Source organism: Peromyscus eremicus, chromosome 1 (assembly GCF_949786415.1).
Source record: "Peromyscus eremicus chromosome 1, PerEre_H2_v1, whole genome shotgun sequence".
Taxonomy (NCBI): Eukaryota; Metazoa; Chordata; class Mammalia; order Rodentia; family Cricetidae; genus Peromyscus; species Peromyscus eremicus.
In genome coordinates this window covers 155644286-155666569 of record NC_081416.1, presented here as the reverse complement: position 1 = coordinate 155666569, position 22284 = coordinate 155644286, and the positions used below count along the sequence as shown (strand labels likewise).

Sequence of the window (22284 nt, the reverse complement as noted above, 5' to 3'; positions counted from 1 at the left end):
TGCTGGCTCCATGCATTGGCCCATTTATCAATTGGGCCATTTTCCCTTTCAGTCTTGATTTTTGTGGTGGTATGAAAGAAAATGGCCCCCAAAAGGAGTAGCACTATTAGGTGGTGTGGCCTTGTTGGAGGAAGCATGTCACTCTGGGGGTGGGCTTTGAGCTCTCATATATGCTCAAGCCACACGCACTGAGTCAGTTCATTTCCTGTTGCCTGCATATTAAGATGTAGAGCTCTCAGCTCCTTCTCCAGCACCATGTCTGCCTGCACACTGCCATGTCCCACCATGATGATAATGGACTGAACCTCTGAACTGAAAGCCACCCCATTAAATGTTTTTCAGTTTTGGTTTTGGTTTTTATATAAGAGTTGCCATGGTCATGGTGTCTCTTCACAGTGATAGAAACCCTAATGAAGACAATTTTATTTTTTATTTTTTGAAGAACATGGATAGTAATCCCCTGTCGGGTGAATTTTCTGCTATTCTATAGGCTGTCTCAGTTGGTGCAAATATAAACTTATACAGCCACTGTGGAAATCAGTATGGAGGTTCCTCAAAAACTCAACAGAACTACCGTATGATCCAGCTGAACCACCCGTGGTGTTTACCAAAATGAATCAAAGTCAGAGCTCTGCAGACACACCTGCACGCTGTGTTTGTTGTCCCTTCATAACAGCCGTTCTGCGGAGTCAACCCACCAATGGCTGAAGAAGAAAATGTGCTGTGTGTACACTGAAGAGCCACAAAGAATGGAACGGTGTCATTTGCAGGAAGATTGATGGAACTGGAGAGCGTCATGTTAAGTGAAGTCAGTGAGGCTCAGAAGGGGAGATTCCCCCGTGTGTGTGTGTGTGTGTGTGTGTGTGTGTGTGTGTGTGTGTGTTTGTGTGTGTGTGTGTGTGTGGTGGGGGTAGGGGTGTGACGTGGGAGGGTGGGGAGATGTGTGTTGTGTGGTTGTGTAGAAGGGGGACTATTTAGAAAGAAGAGGTGGTCCAGCAGGAAAGGACAGTGAAAGGTGAGCATGACACAGCACATTACACACACACACACACACACACACACACACACACACACACACACACTCTGAAGTCGTGTTGAACATGCCTTTGATCCTGTCCTCTAGGAGTCAACCAGAGAATCATGAGTTGAAGGATGGCCTGGACTACTATAAAAAATAAAAGTACAAAAATATCAAAGTGAAGCCTATTATTTTGTATAATTAATGTACACTAATCACTGTTGTTTTAAAGAGTGAAGGTTCCTCTAGTGCAGAATAATACAGGGAAGGTAAACCGCAGTCCAGCAACCCCTGCCTGCCATCCCTCACAGCACTGCTTTTAGTGCTGTGGTACTTCTGGCTCTTCCTTGGGTTCCCTTTGCCAGCTGCTCACATCCAGGGCCCTCCTCCATGACTGCTCTGCACAACCCTCTTCCTTCCCCTCGTAAGCCGAGGCTGCAGGACCACCATCACCATCACCACCACCATCACCACCATCACCACCACCCTCACCACCACCACCCTCACCACCACCACGACCACCACCACCACCACCACCCACCCTCACCACCCTGCCCTGTCACATCCCGTGATACTCTCCTCACCTCCGACTCTCAGCACAAATTTTTTGGTCAGGATTTTTACCTTTTCCTCTGTGCTTTATTGAGCAGTAAATCTTACATGTTTGGGATGAGAAGATAACTGTAAAGGGTAAAAATAACAACAGAAATAAAAATGAACAAAACTATAAAACTGGGTTTGCATCGACGTCGCTGTGGTTGTGGTCTTTGCAGAGCTTTGGAATGTTCCCCGGAGCAGCTCCTTCTAGTCCTGACCTCCCCATCCAGCCTGCCTCAAGGGCAGCTTCTAGTGGCAAAGCAAAACCACCCGCTGTAGGCTTCCAGGGCGTGTGTGTAGTGCTGCAGTAGAACCCTTGCCTAGTACACAGGAAACGCCGCTCCCAACCCCAGACCTGCAAAGAAGAAGAATTACTCCATATTTTAATTTATTCCCCTTTGCTATATCTTTTTTTAAAAAACAAAAACCGTTTTGTTAGAGTAAAAGCAACATTTCTATACTTTTAAAAATTAGAAAATCTAACTAGAGCATGGAAAGGATGTGTGGGGAGATGGAGTGGGTGGTTAATGGGCACAGGGGTGCAGTTGGATAGATACGACTGATAACAATTAACTGCATATTTGGAATTAGCTCCTGGGAAGGAGTTTTGAATGTTTTTAATATGAAGAAATAATATAGAGCTATATGTATGGTGATACATACCTGTGTGACCCTAGCACTCTAGGAGCAGAGTGAGAAGGATTGCAAGTTCAAAGCTAGCCTGGACTACATAAAGAATTCAAGGCCAGCCTAGTCTATATAGTTAAACTCTGTCTCAATTATAAAATAAAATGGAAAAAAATGTATGACTGAGGGTTTTGTTTTGGTTGCTTTTTGCTTTGGTTTGGGTTTGGTCTTTTCTTTCTTTCTTTCTTTCTTTCTTTCTTTCTTTCTTTCTTTTGTTCTTTCTTTCTTTCTTTCTTTCTTTCTTTCTTTCTTTCTTTCTTTTTTTTTGTTTGTTTTGTTTTTTCCAGTAAGGGTTTCTCTGTGTAGTTTTGGTGCCTGTCCTGGATCTCGCTCTGTAGACCAGGCTGGCCTCGAACTCACAGAGATCTGCCTGGCTCTGCCTCCTGAGTACTGAGATTAAAGATGTGTGCCACCACCGCCTGGTGCCTGAGGTTGTTTTTTGTTTTGTTGTTTTTTTAATAATTTGCTAATTACACCGATAGGATCATCAAACATTGAAATGCCTTATTGTACCCATAAATATGTACAGTGTGTGTATTGGTGTGAAACAGGTTTATAAGGAGGGGCTAGGGAGAGGGCTCAGCAGTGAGGAGCACTTACTGCTTGTGTGGCTGGTTTTATGTCAGCTTGACACTAGCTAGAGTCATTTTAGAATAGGGAGCCTCAATTGAGAAAATGCCCCCTACCAAATCTGTGGTCTGTGGTGAAGCCTGTGGTAGTTTTGTTTGTTTGTTTTGATTGGTGATTGATGAGGGAAGGCCCAGCTCACTGGATGGTTCTACCCTGGGCTGGTAATCCTGGGTGCTATAAAGAAAGCCATGAGGGTGGTTGGGGATTTAGCTCAGTGGTAGAGCGCTTGCCTAGAGCGCTTGCTGATGCAAGGCCCTAGGTTCAGTTCTCAGCTGCGGGGGAGGGGGAATGAAAGCACTTACTGGCGTCTGCATCAGCTCCTGCCTCCAGGTTTCTGCCCTTAATTCTCTGGATGCTGGGTTGTGTGGCAGAGGAGAGGTGTTCAGTCCCTGGCCAACCAGGGAGCAGAGAGCGCTTAGAGGAAGTGGTGTAATATTTTAAGGTCCCGCCCCAGTGACCTGTTTCCTCCATTTAGTGCCTACTTAAAGTACTAGAATCTCCCCCAAACAGTGCTCAGTCTGGAGAGCAAGGATTCAAAACATAAGGCCCCCCGCCCCGTCCCCCGATACTCACAAAGCCCATTTTCTTGTCATTTTTTCTTGAACAGTACATAGCAGCCACTCACTCTGTATTTCCTTTGTGTTGGGTAAACTAAGTCATCTGGAAATGACTGACTCTAAGTATAGTGGGACATGTGGAGGCTGTGTGCCATTTGTGGATTTGGGTGTAACCGGGGTCCCAGAAGCAATCTCCTGTGAGTACTGAAGGATGGTAGTTCTGTTTTGACGCGGGTTAGGGCAGCTCAGCTGAGGCTTCAAGGTGAGCAATGTGGATGAGGCAACAGCTCCAAGCTTTACTCTACTCATGAGCCACACATAGCTCTGGCCAGGTGCCTGGCACTGTTCTTGGTGCTTTCAAATGCAAGGCTCTGCTGGGCACACGCATATTGGAGAGTTCAAGGCCAGCCTGGGCTACATAATGAGGCCTTGTCTCCAAAACAAAAAACAACTCTTTAATTCTCACAGCACCCTTTGGACAAACAGATGAGGAAAACAAGGCACAGAGTAGGGCATCTCAGCCATAGCTGGGTACAGTGGGTCCCTTGTCTGTCTGGCCAATGCTCACAGTGCCTTTCATGCCATGGACCATCTGAAGTAGTTTCTTCAGATGCATGGAGGTGGAAAAGGAGCATCAGCTCCTTTTCCGTGCTTCTTACTGAGGGATAAGGCTGGAGCAGGGATGAGACACGAGGCACATTCGGGCTGACCCATTACCAGGAGTTAGCTGTGAGGAATTGGGTTGTAGGAGACTCCTCAGGGTCCTCTGCCGACACGTCATTGCTGCCTCTCTCCTCGCCCTCCCCAGTCCCCTGGTCTCTGCAGACCGGCTGTTTCCATGTTGTACCTGCACACAGTGGAAAGACACACTGTCCCCTTTGTGTCTTGCTCCCCAGCTCTGTCTTGGTAAAGGCCTGAGTCACATGGTGCCTCCTGGGCTGCCCCAAGAGCTAGAGGTGGACAGATCCAAGGGGGACCTTTAGCCAATGGGTCGGGTCCCTGGGATGCCAGCAGCACTCCTCAGATTAAGGCCCAAGCCCCTCTGCTGTGTAGATTCTATTCCCCTGCTGTGGATAAGGAAGCTGGGGCTCAAGCAGGCAGGATGGGTCCCCAGAGCTGCCAGCCACCATTGCTGCAGGCTGCCTGCCTGCGGCCTGCGCTAGGACAAAGGGCGCTAGGATCGGCTGCTCCGATCCAACCCCAGGTTATTGTCTAGATAGCTCAGGATGCACATTGCTGTGGGTGTTGGGCCACTCGGGCCTAGCTCCCAGGAGTGGTGGTTGGTCTCCTTGGGAAGGTCTGGGCCCTGCCAGGTCACTGACTGTCGTTTCTTTCTCTCTTCTCTGCAGTCGAGTGTTCAAGACAGACATGGAGCTGGAGGTTTTGCGCTACACAAACCGGATCTCCAGCGAGGCCCACCGTGAGGTGAGTTGGGCACCCGCTTCGGTTGGGCAGGACAGTGATGACCTTGCTAATTGCTGTGATCGAACACCTGACAAGGAGCGGCTTCAGGAAGGGGAGCTATATTCTGTCTCACTGTCTGTCCAGGTGGTGTGCTGGGTCACTCCATGGGGGTGGGTGACTCCATCTTAGCTCACCAAGAAGCAGAGAGACTGGGGTAGAAGTGAGGCTGGGCTGTAGCCCTCAATGCCAACTCAACAGCATCCTCTTCCTTCAGCCAGGCCTCCTCCTAAAGGTTCTACAGCCTTCTCCAGGCAGCACCACCCATGGGTGACGTTTCACATCCAAACTGTCACAGCCTGAGTCACTGTGGGTGGGGTGGGAGAACTGTAAAGAAGATAAAGGACCATGTGAAAGGCAGGACGTTTCTCAGGAGAAATTCTCTCTCTCATGGTGGATGCAGGGCAGGGATGGAGAGCCTCTGCTCCCTCTCTCCATCTTAAGGCACCTCCCTCCATGAAGGTCATGCTTCCAAGAGATCAGAGCTCTCCTCCCTGGTGTACTGGCACTTCCAGCTCGTGTTAAAGCATCTTTTGTCTGTAACTATAATTCCAGCTCCTGTCAGTGTTCTATTGCTGTGAAGAGACACCATGACCACGGCAGCTCTTATGAAAGAGTTTAATTGGGTGGCTAATGGTTTCAGAGCTTTAGTCCACTGTCAGCAGGGTAGGGAGCATGGTGGTACACAGGCAGACATGGTGCTGGAGAAGTTGAGATTCTCTATCTGGATGCAGAGATAGCCGGAAGAGAGAGACTCTGGGCCTGGCGTGGGCTTCTATAACCTCAGAGCCCACCTCCAGTGACACTCTTCTCCAAGACTACACCTCCTAATCCTTTTAAATAGTGCCACTCCTTGGTGACCAAACATTCAAATCTACGAGCCTGTGGGGGCCATTTTTATTCAAACCACCACACCACCTTCCTTTTTTTTCTTATTTTTAAAATTTAGATTATTGTTTGTTTGTTTATTTGTACCTGTGTGCATTTGCATGTCTGTCTGATACATGTGCATATGAGTGCAGTGCCTTTGGAGGCCAGAAGAGGGCAGTGGATCCTTTGGTGCTGGGGTTATAGTCAGTTATGAGCTGCCCAGTGTGAGTGCTGAGATCCAAACTCCAGTCCTCATGAATGAGCAGCAAGCACTCCTTAACCACTGAGCCATTTTCTTCTTTTCTTTTTGTCTTTAAAGACAGGGTCTTGCTATATATCCCAGGATGGCCTTGAGCTCACTACGTAGCCCAGGCCACCTCAAAATTATGATCCTTCCACTCCACCTCCCAAGTGCTGGTCCTGCAGGTGTGCTTTACCAAGTCTACCCAATCACCCGTTTTCCAGAAACACCTTCACGTGTGAGGGAAGCCAGTGTTTCAGAGCCACTCAGGTGCCTGGGGTATCCTGCCTGCTCAGGGACCATCCCAGCTTAGCCTAGGGACGACAAGGATGGCGGGAAGGCCATGTGATCGCTTGTCCCAGCTAATTTCTCTTTATAAAAATTAGGCAAAAGTAAACAAATAATAAATAATAAAACCCTCTCCTAATATTCAGGATTTGCCAAACATCTTGGTCAGACCTTTTGTCTTTAGGGTGCTGGCCATCCGCAAGCTGTAGCGTGGTGTTTATCAGCTTCCAAATGAAAGTGCTCCACAATGGTTTAAATAAACTCTGTGGTCTCGGAGCTGTTAAAAGGTCTAATTTGTCACTTTGCTGCACCACTGTGCATGGATCGCCCCTCCCTTTTTTTTCTTTTAAAGAGGAGCTTTTGGAAAAGTGTTATACATTATTTATAAGGCCGCGTTAGTTATCTGCTTAATACAAATGTCTTTGCTTAATACCCATGCTCTAGGTAATGAAGGCTATAAAAGTGGGAATGAAAGAATACGAGATGGAAAGGTAAGCTGTGTCTCTCTGCATAAAGATTAAAATGTAAAAAAAACCAACAATCTATGTCCCCCAAGCAAGTAACAGATGAGGGGCTGGCGCACACTGCTTGCAGGCCGAGTGGGGATTATGTGCGGCACTGGGATCCTAGGCAGCGAATATGGTCCCTCTGGTGGTGGCCACCACCCCGGCTCCTGGCAGAGTGTTTGATGGTAATGGGCCTTGATAACTTTCCAGGCTGGTTTACTGTCCCATCATTCCATGCTTGGACTTTGTTTCTGCAATTTGTGGGGAACTTTACCAAATAGCCATTATTGTGGCTTCCAAAAGCCACTAGTAAACCAGCTTGCCCGTTTTTATGTGTAAACACCACCGTTATGTCTGCTGTGCTCGGGCGACTGGGTCGAGGGATGGCTAAGTGGCTCATAAAGCACCCTGGAGAGCCCCATCTGCCTTCAGCACCAGTTAGACTTGCCACATGCAGGTTGGCATGCTCAGGTGCTTCCTGGGGGGGAGGGGGCTTACTGCTACCCAAGCTCAAGGAATCCCTTGACTCAGATCGAACCCCCACCCTCCCAACCTACCTCCTGGGTCTCCCACCAGTGACCACACCACTGGAAGCTCTGGAAAGGTGACATTGGGGAGGGGCATCACCCTACCCATCCCAGATTCCCTTTCCTACCTGAACTTGTAAGCGCTTGGCAGCTACCACCCCCTTTCCCATCCATGTCCATAGCCCCAAGTCCACCATCAGGCCTGCTTTGTGCCAGAGGCGCTGATGTGTCTTCAAGGGCCCCTGTCTTGGAAGCTGGGCCCACAGTGTGCTGACGTGAGTGGGGTTGGACCTTTGAGATGGGACCCAATGGGAGGCCCTTGTGTCCCTGGGTCTCCTGTACTCAGAGGACTCAGTTCTTGAGAAAGCATTGCTATAAAAAAGAGCCCACCTGATCACACCCAGATCTCTGGCTCCTTTGTTTGTTTGTTTGTTGAGACAAGATTTCCCTGTGTATCCCTGGTTGTTCTGGAACTATCTCTGTAGACCAGGCTGGCCTCGAACTCACAGAAATCCACCTGCCTCTCCCTCTTGAATGCTGGAATTAAAGGCACGTGCCACCACCATCTGGCCCAATTTCTGGCTTCTTAGGAGGCCAAACCGGTGAGCCTGGTCTTAAACTTATAGCTTCCAAAATTATAAGCCATACAAACCTCTTTTCTTTATAAAATAGCCTGTCTTAGGTCTTTTATTATAGTAACAGAGAAAGGACTACTATGCTAGCCCACACCCCATGGCCTTGCTGGCTGCATCAGTGTGGACAGCTAGCACAGGTAGGGTCAGCAGGGGCCAGCCTGGCACATCTTCTCACTGTGGGCTTGCAGATGGAGGTCTTTCCCAGAGTTTAACCCCAAAAGGGGGGTCGAGCACCTATAGCCAGTCCTCTCTTCTTGCTCTGAAGGGCACGGAATTGTTAAAATGGCTTTCCTCAGCTGCTGTGATGTCCCAGGAGGGGGCATGTAACAGCTGTCCATCAAAGCTGAGGCTCTGTCTCACCAAGGACACTGGGGAAGGGCGTGCACAGTCTCTCTGGTTTGCAGTCTGCACAGCATTCCCTCTCCCTCCTCAAGGATCTGAGGTGGGAAGAGAGCTATAGGGCTGGCCCAGGGAGGCAGGAGTGATGAGTCTCTTAGACTGGCACTGCCCCAGAAACCTGTTCTCAGTTGAGTTGACTCATAGTGACCCATAACAGATGCCTCAAATAAAAATAACCAAGAAATCAGAGCAAGAATAGCTCACCTGTGTGTGGGCCTTCACAGTCTCTGCCTGCAGCCAGCTGTGCCCCGGGCTGTTGGGGGTTAGCTCTGGAAGGGACCCCGAGACACTCTTTCCTCAGCTCCTGACCCTGACCCTGCTGCAGCTCATAGGCAGAGCTACATGGGCTTTGGGTCTGTGACAAGGAATGTCTTGGCTGTTGTTTTTCAGAAATCTAAAGGACTTATAATAGCATAATGAGCCCCCAGGCCCTCATCCATTGTTTAGTTTTGTGTTTGTGTTTTGGTTTGCTGGCCTATGTGAACAGTCCAGACATCATGTCATTCCCATGTAAATATTTTAGGAGATGTCTCAGTCAGTGAGACTTTTCCCTTCCTATAACCACCCTGCCATTACCTCATCTAACCAAATTAACGGTTTAAGCAGTTTTCTGTACCTGAGCATCCCACATCACAGATTCAGCCAGCTGTGGCTGGTGCAAACTTGTTTTCTTTGAACTTGAATCAGTAAGTGAACATGTGTAGACCTTGCACTGTCGTTTTCCCCTAAGCCACACAGGGTAACAGCTGTTGACATAGGGTTAGGTTAGGCCTTATAAATAACCTCCAGTTGATTTGAAGTGTCGGGGAGAGAATGTTTGGATACGAGGGACTTGGGCCTCTGGGGAGGCTGGTTGGTATCCACAGGGTTAGAGTCAGCCCCCTTCTTCTGATGAAGACTGACTGTGGTTTGTTTGGTTATTTGATGTATTATGTGTGTGAGGGCACGTGCATGCCTATGGAGGTAAGAAGATAATCTCTTCTGACCCTTGAGTCCAGGGATCCACCTGATGTGGGTCCTCTGGGAGATCAGTAAATGCTTTTGATGTCTGAGCCCTCCCTCCAGGGCCCTGACTGTAATTTCTTAGTATTGTCATTTGCATTGGTTTACCTGTCTTTTTTTCTTTTTGGATTTGTTTTCCTTAAGCCAAGATTCAAACACAAGCTGCACATTGCCCTAGGCTATTGGGAATTCTTTTGGAGTTGAGCCCGGGGAGGCTCCCTTTCCTTGGTGACTAGATCCCCGAGTTATGGACAGCCTGAAGCTTAGCTGGCATAGTGGGAGGTGTCTGGCCAGGTGTACAGAGGACACCAAGTGGACAGATTTCCATGATGGCCAGCTGGCTCTCTCATGTGTACAATGTGTTTCACATCCATCTGTGGCCCATAATAGAAGATCTAGACGTCTAGATTCTAGAGTAGTGGTTCTCAATCTATGGGTTGTGACCCCTTGGGGGGAGGGTCACATATCTGATATTTACATCCCAACTCAGAACATAGCAAAATTACAGTTATGAAGTAGCAACAAAATAATTTTATGGTTGGGGGTCAGCACAGCATGAGGAACTGTATTAAAGGGCCGCAGCATTGGGAAGGTTGAGAAGCACTGGTCTAGAGGAAAACAATGTTTGTCTGTGGGCCTCAGCAATGGGAGCACCTGATCATTGGGCCCCTGAGAGCTCAGCATAAAGGGGCTGGTGGGAATGGGCATGCCCAAGGGAAGAGTGGAAGCAGCGGTAACAGGAATGAGCTGCAAAGTCTGCTCCTGAAGGTAGTGGGGAGACGCTTGTCCAAGGATGTCATCACATCTGAGGATGTCTGCCTAGATTTCAAGAGGGCACGCCTCTGCCCCGTGAACGTCTGTAGCTATGAATTCGAACAACTCTTAGTCCCAAGCTCTCTTCCCACAGGCAGGCCTGTCTGTCACTGCCTGGGTCTCTTTCTGTTTCTGTTGCACAGCAAGAGTGCGTGTCCCTGAGAACCCGAAGATGCCTCAGGAGCCATGTATCATCTTCCGGCATGTAACTGGTGTCAGGAAACATGTCTGGGTTGTTTGGATGGATGGATGCATGGATGGATGGATGGATGGATGGATGGATGGATGGATGGATGAGAGAAGAAAAGGATCTGAGCTATTTTTCTACCACCCTGCATACCACTGGAGACTTCAGAATTACTTTCCTAAATTAGAAATCAAAGTGTTCCAAAGCAGGTGTTGTTGGCTACCCAGGGGACATGGCCCTTTTAACACAGGCTGGACTGCTGCCCAGGTAGATCAGGGCGGCCCAAGTGTTACGTGGGCAGTGGACTCATGGGGCCACAAGGAAGTGAGCTTCCTTTTTGTGTGTGCTGATGGTGCCCTGCACTCATGGTGGGCATCCCTCAAATCTGTGGGCCACACAGAGGGGCATGGGGATGGGGCAGGAAGACTCTAAGCCAGGACTGGAAGCTGGGGTAGTGGAGGGCAGCACCAGGACACATAACTTCACAGACTCAGATGCCAGCTGGAGACCACATTCTAAGCCTTCTCTCCCCCCCCCTTTAATTATCAGAGATTTATTATACAATCTTGAGGGCATGTTGAAAAAAGCATAAGCTAGCTGATGTCGTTTATGAAGACACCGCCTTCTCCTCTGTGCTGTGCCTGCCAGCAAGGAAGTGAAAATCATTTTCCAAAATTGAGGTGTAGTAAATTGTGTTAAACCAATAAGACGTTGATGTTTGGACAAATCGGCTCGCCCAGCATCCGACTCTAGGCCCAATCAGGCGGTCCGTTTTAACACCTCGTATTATTCAATGTTAGTGGCGTCACCGGCTTGTAGCTGGCTGGCACAGGGCTGGCAGCTGAATCAATTACCTGCAAACACTAATTTAGAGCATGCTCAATTGGCTGTGTAAGCAGGTCCCGGTTCACATTTACTACACGGAGATTAATAACTTGATGCCATTGACAGCCTGGGACCTTAATTGGGATTGCTGTCTCCTCCACTCCAGCTTTGAAGCGGCCATTTGAGGCCCTCTCATAACAGCTGGGGGAGGGGTGGTGTGAGTAACTTGAAAGACAGGTTCTGTGGGTATGACCTGTCCCCATGGTCTTGCCTCATCTCCCCCCCCCCCCCCCCCAGGAATTGCTCCTGGCAGACCCTCAGTCCTGTCTGGAACCCTCCACTAGGACTGGGTTTTTCTGGGTTCCTGTCACAGGCTAGCTCACAGTGGTCGCCTCCTGTTTTCTTTAAGCCTGTGTTAATGAAGAACTTGCCCGGCTGTGCCTTTTTAAAATTAAAGGCCTTATTGCCTTTTCCTGCCCTTTGGACAAACGGAGTGAGCTATGTGTCATTTGTCCTCAGGGTGCCTGGTGGGTCCAGATTTGGGGAGCCCGGGGGACTGCATCTCTTCATCACATGCATGCCACACCCCTATACACACTACACACTGCCTACCACACATCCCTACACCCCCACACTCACGTGTGCACCACACAAACATGTCTTCTGTCTGTCTGCACACTGCACACATCCTCCACACACACTAGCACATTCCTCTCACATCTCACATAGACACACATACACCTCTAGTAACCCCGAACTTCAACCCCTCCTCAACTTGTATGGTCCGTCCAGGTCTCCAGGTGCTGAGGGAGAGGTGAAGTGTCCAGTGTACCAAGGGCTCAGGCTGCAAAACCCTAGCCATATTTACTTTAAGCAGGTCAGGTTCTTTGTGTCTTTAAAGGATTAGAAACTTTAGCTCCCATGAGGACAGGAGGGAGGCTGGAGAGCCTGTAGGCACAGCCCCAACCTGCTTCTCCCTGAGGTCAGAGCTGCAGGGGATCAGGCAGCCTGCAGCACATGGGCTCTGTGAGCCTGAGTGCATGCCGGCTCTGGGTAGGCAAGCACTGGCTGCTCTGGGAGTCTGCTGGAGCCGGTTCCAGATCCCTGGAGCCATGAGCTTTCTCGGGTCCTCCTCCTCCTCCCCCTTCCCCTCCTCCTCCTGCTCCTGCTCCTCCTCTTCCTTCTCTTCCTCCTTCCTCTTCCTCCTCTCCCTCTCCCTCATCCTCCTCTTCCTTCTCTTCCTTCTTCCTCTTCTCCTCTTCCTCTCCCTCATCCTCCTCTTCTTCCTTCTTCCTCTCCCTCCTCTTTCTTCTTCCTCTCCCTCCTCTTCGTCTTCTCCTCTTCCTCCTTCTTCCTCTCCATCCTCTCCTTCCTCTTCCTCTTCATCCTTTACTTCCTCACCTTCCTCTTATTTTTCTTTCTTTTTTGTTTGTTTTATTTTTTTTATTTTTTGGTATTTTTGTTTGTTGATTTTTGTTTTGTTTTTTGAAATAGGCTTTTTTGTGTAGACTCGGCTGCCCTAGAACTCTATATAGACCAGGCTGACCTTGAACTCACAGATCCACCTGCCTTTGCTGGGGTTAAAGGCATGCACCGCCACCACCACCACCCCCTGGCTTTCTTATTCCTTTTTAGTGTCTTGTGGAAATGAAACATAGGACCTTGCACGTAGGCAGAACACTACCACTGAGCCATAACCCCAGCCTTTGATTTCTTTCAAAGTCTCACTATGTAGCCCAGGCTGACCTGAAATTCAAGGGCCTCCTTGGCTTGCCTCCCAAGTGCTGATGTTAGACATTCGTCACTGAGCGCAGATACTTGCTTCCCTGTTCATCAGCCCCTCTAGGCAAGACGTCATCTCTGAAGAATGCCCTCTGTGCCCATGCTGCCCTCCTCTTGTTCTGTGGCTTGCCCAGATGCTGTCTTCACAGGGCATGAGGTCAGGCCTGGCTTTGTATGTCCGTAGCCAGGGTTGGGACCCCTCACGGGTCATTTGGTTTTGTTGGTGATAGATGTCACTCAGAGGTGTTTCCTTCCTGGCAGGTTCTGGAGATGCCCAGTTTCCCGATAAGGTACATTCTGACCTAATCTGGCTTCAGCCTGGGCATAGCTGTTCACCAGTGAGGCTGTCCTTACTTTACTGTCTTCCCCCCCCCCCCCAAGGATACTTGGGGTTTGTGGAGAAGGAGGTTTTGGGGACAAGTATGGGGTACAGACTATCTCAGACCTGGGCCCCAGGTAAGAGATGATTGATTGATGGCCCCTCTCTGTGAGCCTGGTTAGTGTCCATAGGTGGTACCAGTACGTCCATATCAGACACAGGTGCACTCCACCAATGTTGAAGGGCGAGAGCTGTGGATAGCCACTGAGAACCCACACCTGGATATGGAAAACCCTGCATGGCCTTGGTGGCCTGGGGTGGGATTTTGCAGCACTTCCTTGGTAGCCCACGATGACAGAGGTCAGCAACACCCCCACCCCACCTCACCCCAGTGTGCGCACGAGTTCATACAAGCATGTGCTTTCTGTAAACATATAGTGAAATGATGAACTAGTCTGGGCTTTGGAGACAGCACCAGCTGAAGTGGGCATTCTTCCCAGTGCCGGAGGTGTCACCCCACCAGAACCCCAGTGAGTACCCGGTGGGCGCCTGTGGACCTGCACTGTTTCACCAATAAGCGCTTCTGTTGATTCAGGGAAGGTGTCTTCCTGGCTTGCTTGGAGATTGTGTCAGGAAAGGGTGTGGAATGTTAGCAGCTGCCTTTTAAGCATCTCCCTTGGCTGAGAGACAGGGTGGGGGAGAGGGAGGGAGGGAGGGGAGGTATTCAGAAATGTTTCTTTTTTATTTTTTCAAATGTCTTTAACGTTCTTATTTTATCTCTGTTTATGGGTGTGTCTGTATATATGCCCTGTGTATGTTGAGGGGTGGGGGGATGCCCCTAGAGGCCAGAAGAAGATATTGAATCCCCTGGAGATGAAGTTGGAGGTGGTTGTGAGCCACCTGATGCGGGTACTGGAAGCCAAACTTGGGTCTTCTGCAAGAGCAGGAAGTGCTTTTAAGAACATTTTCAGGTTAGAGAGTTGGGAGCATAGAGAGTCCTGGGCACACTACACCGTCTTCACCTTTGCTGACGTTGCTATGGAAACACCACTGATAGTGTGGTTACTGTTAGCTGATCTGTCTCGGTTCCTTAGCTCTCACCCGTGTCCTTTTCCTGGCTCAGGAGACCCTATAAAACCTAGTTGTGCTGTCCCCTGGATCTCCTGAGCTACGACAGCCCCTCTACTGCCCTTGTTTGTGATGACCTCGATAGTTCTCAAGTCATGCTTGGGTGATGGGAAGGATGTCTCCCTAGTTTAGGGCCTCAGGCTGACAATGGGGCCATGTGATACATAGAGGTGAAGTGCCACTGTCCTCAGGAAAGAGCAAGTCCACCCGCTGTCACGTGACACGGGTCACCTGCCTAGATGTCTAGTTCCTCCCTGTGAGGTGACTTCCATCCCTTCCCTCCCTCTCCATGGTGCTCACTCTGCTGGAAGGCACTGGGCACCAGCTGCACTTAGGCAGCAGGGGTCGGTTCCACCTCCTCCAGGTGCCGCATGACTTATTTATGAGGCCTCGGTACACGGTGCTCTCTTCCCTCCTGGTTATTTATTCAATTTTTAGTACTTATTTCTGTTTAGACTCTTGGATGTTTTATTTAGATTGGGGATGTAATCTGGGCTCTGGCTAGTCATCTCAATGCTCCAGTCATTCTGAGAGTTGAAGGTTCTTGTGCTGCCTCTCATGTCCCTTTGATAAACACCTGTCACTTACTTTCTGAGCACTCCCTGGGCTTTCTTTCTGATTGCATGATGCTCCAGGCTCATCTTGTATATTCTTTGTTCAAGCCCTTGAGGGAATTTTCTCTAAGGAATTCTAGTTGCTGTTACTGGAGAATCATGTCAGAAACCAGGATTGGGGGCTGGAGAGACCCACTGCTCTTGCAGAGACCTGAGTTTGGTTCCCAGCACCCATATGGAGGCTCGCAGCCATCTGTAACTCCAGTTACAGTTCCAGGGGATCCATGGGCACCTGCACGCACGTGGTGTGTGTGTGTGTGTGTGTGTGTGCGTGTGTGCACATGTGTGTGTGTATGTGTGTGTGTGTGTGTGTATATATATATATATAGAGAGAGAGAGAGAGAGAGAGAGTATATGTATATGCGTATACATAAATTAATGACTAAGTTTTTTTTAAAGAAAGCAACCAAGATTTAGTAGTGGGCATGCCTCAGGTGATTGATGGCAGACTTCTACCACAGAGCCAGTGCAGCATCCCAGCACACACTCTGTTTTGCCGGGGCACATTGTGTGTGTGTGTGTGTGTGTGTGTGTGTGTGTGTGTGTGTGTGTGTCAGAGGGGGTTGTCTTGTAGTTTTGTGGTTAGAGTTCTTAGTTCCTAGAGATGGGTGCCCTGGGTTTGGGTCCCCGCTGTGTGATGTTGGGCAGGTTGATAGCACTATATCTCCGTTTCCTCATTTGAGGTCTTTGCTAATAACGCTTTATGACCTAGTTGAGTGAACTCAGTGAGTTAGATATTGGTACAGAGAACAGATCAGATACAGTGACTTTACTAACCGCCATAATGGGGCTGCTAGTTAGTATTCTGTATTCTCATTTTATAGTCTCAGAACAGAAGACTTAGCTCCCAACGCCTCTTTTTCTCCCCCATCCCTTAGCCATATTTTAAGATCATAGTTTGGGGCAAGCCCACTTCCACCCCCAATTTTCTTTTTGGGCGGAACAATATATAAAGTGCAGGACCTGGCTGCCCCTTGAAAGGGTAGCAGAGCCCTGTAGTGTGGTCAGAACCCATCTTGCAGTTGGGTTTTTCCAGAGCTCCCTGGTCCAGGCTCCACTTGGAAGGTCAATGCAGCGTAGATGCTTGGGAAGGTTTTGCTTTCACCAAGGATTTTAAATGACCCATTTTATTCTCCCCACTTTTTAAAGTCTCTCCTCCACATCCACAGTTACATTTGCTTTCATTTTCCCTCTATGAATCCATGCGCTTCCTCTATTGATCAGTTTGTAACAGTTGGATCCGCTTTATTGATCTTTTCTTACAATCCGTTCTTAAATTTCTTTTCTGGTTCCGTTGTTTACTTAACTCATGGATTTCCAATTTCATCATTAACTCCTTTCTCTTTCCTTCCTGGTGCTTCTTTTGAACATCCACCTTGTAACCTGTTGAAATGAATCTTCGTTCTCTCTCCCTTCTCTGGTAAAAATGGATTGAGGCTAATTTTTTGCTATTGAGCACAGCTTTGGTCATATCCTAGTAAGTTTTGATTGATTTGTTTTTTGACCCGAGAAATGTACTAATTTGTTCCAGATTGATGTGTCTGGGTTTTTCTTGGTTAACTTTTTGTTATTAGTTACTAAGTTTGTCACCATTTGCAATAAGAAAATGTGGCCTTTGTTTAAAAAAAAAAAAAAAAAAAAAGACCCAACAGATGAAATTCATTTTGAGATTTTTCTTTCTGTCTTATTTTATAGTATTTTTGTCAGTAGTTTAAGGAGTACAGAAACTTGTTTGGTTTTTAATTTAGAATGAATATTTTGTGCACACCCATCAGGCTTCTGGTCTCATCTGACCCCCTGCCTCCTCTCTTCTGTCCTTGAGTGTGTCCTCAGACCGAGAGATCTGCTTTATGAATCCCCTCATGAGTTATGGGCCTGTTGCACTCACTTCCAAGACGAGCAGTTGGAGGGATGTGGGTTGCAGGCTGTTTGTGTTTATCATACTCTGCCTTTTAAACTGTTTGATCAGAGTCCTTGGTTTTATTTGTATCTATTTTGTTGTTGGTGTTATATGCTTTCTTTGTGTTGTGTTTCCTGTTCTGTCTTTGTTCTTTTGTTTTGTTTTTTTGAGATGAGATCTTGCTGTGTAATTGGTCTACCTGCTTCTTCCTCCCGAGTGCTGGGATAAAAGGCAGGTGCCATGACATCTAGTATTATTTTTTTTTCAGATTTATTTATTTCCTTTTACGTGTTTGCATGTTTGGCCTGTGTGCACCACATGCATATAGTGCCTGTGAAGACCAGAAGAGGGCATCAGATTTCCTAGAACTGGAGTTTTAGCTAATTGTGAGCTGCCCTGTGGGTACTGGAACCCAACCTGGTCCTCTATAAGAGCAGCAAGTGCTCTTAACTGCGGGGCCATTCTCCAGCCCCAGGTTTGTTTGTTGGTTTGTTTATTGGTTGTTATTTATTTTGTGGTGCTGGGGATAGATCTTGAGCCTTATTCACACAGGGCCACTGCTGTACCTGCTGGCCCTCCTTATTTTATTTTATGATTTATTTATTTAGTTAGTTTTTTTCGAGACAGAGTTTCTCTGTGTAGTTTTGGTTCCTGTCCTGGATCTCACTCTGTAGACCAGGCTGGCCTCGAACTCACAGAGATCCGCCTGCCTCTGCCTCCCGAGTGCCGGGATTAAAGGCGTGCGCCACCACCGCCCAGCATACTTTATTTTATTTTTGAGATAGGCTTCTCGCTGACCTGAAACATTGTGCAGCTGAGGCTGGCTATCCAGCAAGCCCCGGATCTGTCTGGCCTGTCCTCCCCAGCACTAGGCTCACAGGCACAGAAACACCATGCCTAGATTTTTTTTTTAATGGGTTTTGGGACTTGAACTCAGGTCTTCATGCTCGCAAGACAAGCACTTTGCTGACCGAGCCATGTCCCTAGCCCCTCTTCCTTCATTTTGATGTTTTCTGTTGCTTCTGAGTTGGAGTTTACTCCAAATAGAAGGGCCTGCCTGTGTCAGCAGCCTGTGTCTCCCATTTACTGTGCTGGGCTGGGGTGTAGGTCTGGGGTAGATCCTTGGCCTAGCGTGTGCAAGGCCCTGGGTTTGGAACACCAGCATTGCAAGAAAACAGCAACAACAAAACAAAACAAGAAACCCCAGAAGGTGTCTTATCCAGAGCATTTACTGAGGGAACAGCATGCCCGTTCTCTTCCCTGCCGCTCCTGCTTTCTGGTTTCTTTATAAAGCTAACTTTTTAGCTTTGAAGTGTCCTCCGTGCTCTTTCAGATGCCTCCCACACTCTCTGCGGAGTCACCTGTAAATTAAGAAACAGATGACTTGGACTTCTCTGTTGTCTCTGTTTTAAAATTAAGTTCATATCTGTCTCAATTAAGGAATTGGAAATTGAGCATACACTTGCCTTTTAATCCCTTTTTCTTTTACCTCCTAGTGGTGTGGTTTTGTGGTGGGTTTTATATGACTTATATTTCCTTGAATTACTTTCCATGTGTATGTTCTTTTATAGTGATAAAAACTTGTGTTGCTAAAATTCCTTCCCTGAGGGAGACATAAATAGCATCTACTCTTTCTCCTAAGGTCCCAATGACAAACTGAGGTACTAGTTCATCAGAGGTCATTCTGGGGAACCAGTGGGTTTATTGAGCTTACAGAGCAATGGGGGGGGGGGTTTACAGGCAAGAGCATGGGTGACCCTCAAGCAGCTACTCTGGAAGGTCTGCACCCCGTAAGCATAACAGCCTCCCCATGGCTACATACATAGAGAACGCTTCTCTAGTCCTTCCCAGCCTGTGTCCTTCCAACCCCTCCCCAAGGCTAGATTAGGGCAGAATCAGACGCACTGTTCGGCAGGGGTGGGAGGGCATTCTGGTGAGGGTCAAATGACCCTCTCCACCTCCCCTCAGATCTGGGGGAGTGTCCCCCCAGGAGGCCCCACTGTGATAGCTCTGTGGTGGGCACAGCTGAACTCAACAAGATGGCCGCAGTTTGGCTTAGAGGATACTTGAGGCTACCTTAGTGAAGGCGTCTGTGGCCTTTACTCACAAGCCTCGTGCTTGCTAAGTCTTGGTTCAGTGTTTCAAGTGTCTCACACGTGGGAAAATCTCTTGTCATCAGTAATGACATAAACGGGTTTTGAGTCTTTGTTCCCAAAATAATGGGAGTCTTTGACAAGTCCCATACCTGCTCTTTTCTGGAGAACCGTCAGCCTTCTTGCCTAGACAGATGCCCCCAGGAGTCTCAGGAGAGATGGTACTTCCCATGGCCCGGCCTTGGTGCTGTTCGGATGGAGGACTGCACTCAGACAGTCTGAGGGTTAACCAGTCCACTTGCAGCCATCGGAAGACAAATTAGGGAGGCTCTAGAGCCTAGGCCCAAGCAGGGCCCTGGTGAAGCTACCTGCGGGTGGCCCCTCACCTCTTAGGTAGCAAGATTCAGAGCGATGGGTTCTGACTTCAGCCCATCACCATTGGCCAGAGGAGCAACCCCATCCAACACAGAGCAGACGAGGGGAAGGAGGGGCAGCCTGCAGGCTGTAACTTGTGTGGCAGACATGTGGAGTCAGCAAGGCTGTTCTGCCTGCAGTATCCCGGCCGGGAGTCCTACCAAGTGGTAGTGTCACATGCACGTGACTACTGTCATTACCCCTGGCCACTCACCGGCAGCAAGCCTTTAAGCCCTTGGGTCAGGAGATCTCAGGCCTGTGATGGAATGGTTTATCGCGCCACTCTGAGCAAGTCCTCCGAACCCCCATCTCGCTGTGGCTTCCCTCTGTGTTATTAGATGTAATATGGTGGCCCTGTGTGGGCAGAAGCCATGCACACAGGCCGGGGCTGTCTCTGTATGCCCCTGTGACACCTGTCTTTGTCTCTGGTGGGTCTTTGAAGTCCCTGTTCTCACAGACTGGGGTTCTGCATGGCACTGCTGCCCTTTCTCTTGCTCATGTAAGAACCCGACTCTGCCTCATCCTGAGCCAAATATGAACGACCATAGCCCAGAAATATTGATTGTGTTTACTCTGAATGGCGTTTCGCTGTGGAAGAGGTTACATGAAATTATAGTCACCAAACAAAAGAAAGGTGCATATCAACACATTACATTGGTCGGCACAGTGAGATGGGGAAATCTTTAGGTTCCTGACGTGTTCTAGCAGTCTTAGCTTCTGGGGTGGTGGAGGCTAGGGGTCTCCAGAGCCTAGCTCTGCATTCTGAGAAGTTTCCCTGTTAGTCAATTACAGGAGTCAAGGCAGCTGGCCCTTAGTGGTAACCCAGGGTCATTTTGGCTCTAGGCTTCTTCACAGTCACTATGCTCTGCTCTGTCAAGGTCAGTCGATCTACAAGATCTTTAATATAGATGCACCTCTTCAGAGACCTTCATTTTGTGCAGGATCCTCCTTCCACACCTGGGGGCGGTTCAAGGTCCACTTCCTATAACCTTCTTTCCCCGGGTCTCTGCTGCTAGTGAATGGCTGGCGTTTTGTGACTTAACTCTCCCCCACTTTGAGCCCATTATGACTGCTCCCAGCCCTAATTCCCCATCCCACACTCACCAACACTGGAGGACAGTATTCCCAGTGCCACACACAGAAACAGACAAGGCAGTTGCCTTTTACCAAAGAGGTGTGCTAGGATCCAGACCTGGGAAGCAGGCACTGGAGACGTATGGCTCACTTCATTTTCCTCCGGCACAGGTGGGACTGTCACATCCCCACTGGTGGGAGCTGGACCTCACAATCTGGCCCAACCGGCTGATTTTGTAAATGGACATGAAGGGGCAGGGTATGATATTGAATCGTCTCAGGAATGTTCAGGATCATGCACAGAGTTTTACAAGATGGAGGTTATGGGAATGTAGCTATCTTTGGTAGAGTGAAACATTGCTCATATGCTGGAGGCTGTGTCTAAACTTCCTCTCATTCTGCATAGGAAGTGTGTTAGTTTTGTTTTGTTTTTTTCCCACTGTGACTAAAAACCTGATGATATCAACATGAGAAAAGATGGGTTTTGTCTCACAGTTTTGGAGATTGGCCTTGCTTCCAAGCCGTGGTGGAAGTGTGTGGAGGAGCGAAGTTGCTCACCTATGGAAGCCAAGAAGCAGAACCCAAGGGAAAGAAGGACAGGCTGTATTCATTGACTTCCTTCCTCCAGCCAGGCCCACCCCCTCACACCCTGCTATAAGCTCGTCAGTGACAAGATAGTGTCCTAGTATCCATCAGCTGTCAGCAGGGCCACCTGCTGGGCCAGAGCCTACCACACAGGAACTTTTGGGGAGATATTTCATATTTTACCATAACACAGGTTGTGGTTCCATCTGCTCATCAGACCAAGAGCTCTCAGGTGGGCCCTGGACGCCTTCCGAAAGTACTCAGGTACAGAAGAAAGGGGGTGAGCATTTGAGATGTGAACAGGCTGTGAGAGCGAACCCCCAGAGAGCTAAGGAGTCGGGTGTGAGCTGCCTGTGCTGCCTCCTTCCTCCAAACACCCTCACAAGCTGGCGGTGGCTTTGGCTGTCTTTCTTTTAGGGCAGCTATCAAGGTGGACTTTGGCCCCTGTGGGCCAACTTCTGGGGCAGGCTACCTAGGCCCCTCACACTGTGTCGGCACCCTCCTGCTAAGCCACACCCCTGGTCCTCTGCTTCCTTCTTTTAACTTTTGAAGCAGGGTCTCGCCAAGTTGTCCAGACCATCCTTGAACTCACGCCCTAGCTTAGGCCTTGAATGTGTGATCTCCTGCCTCTGTTTCGGTAGCTGGAGCAACAGATCTTTACCACTGGGCCTCCTCCATGAGGACTTTCTTATCACGGCAAAGGCCAGAGTTTATGTTCTGGTACCTCTGGGCTCTGCTCAATAGGCAGCCTCAGTTTGGTCCATACAGTGTTGTTGTTTTATTTTTAATAATAATTTTTTTGAAATTGTAATTGTATTACATCATTTCTCTTCTCTTTCTTTTTCCATTCCAACCCCTTCCGTAGGGGAGAGGTGTCTCTCTCTCTCTCTCTCTCTCAAATCATGACCCCTTTTTTTTCTTGCTTGTTCATTTGGTTTAATTGAGTCATTGATTAAAAATCAGATTTTCCCAGCTTTCTCAGGAAGAGCAACCACAGTTAGCAACCTTGAGTTAGAACCCACAGAGCAGTGACCTCTGAGTGGTGACAGCAGTCGTCAGGTGCAGGACATGGCGTCCCCAGCCCCTCCTAGCCCCCACCCCCGACACCCCAGGCTGACTTTCCATCGTACTC

At 48.7% G+C, this 22284-nt stretch overlaps 1 protein-coding gene across 1 annotated transcript in view; it reads left to right on the top strand.

Moving 5' to 3' along the window:
* Window positions 1–22284, top strand: part of Pepd (peptidase D) — a 132960-nt gene that overhangs the window by 51431 nt on the left and 59245 nt on the right. The window contains exons 8-9 of the mRNA XM_059274996.1: window positions 4839–4914; window positions 6794–6840. Of these exons, the coding sequence (XP_059130979.1) occupies window positions 4839–4914; window positions 6794–6840 (123 nt within the window). The remainder of the gene's footprint in view (window positions 1–4838; window positions 4915–6793; window positions 6841–22284) is intronic.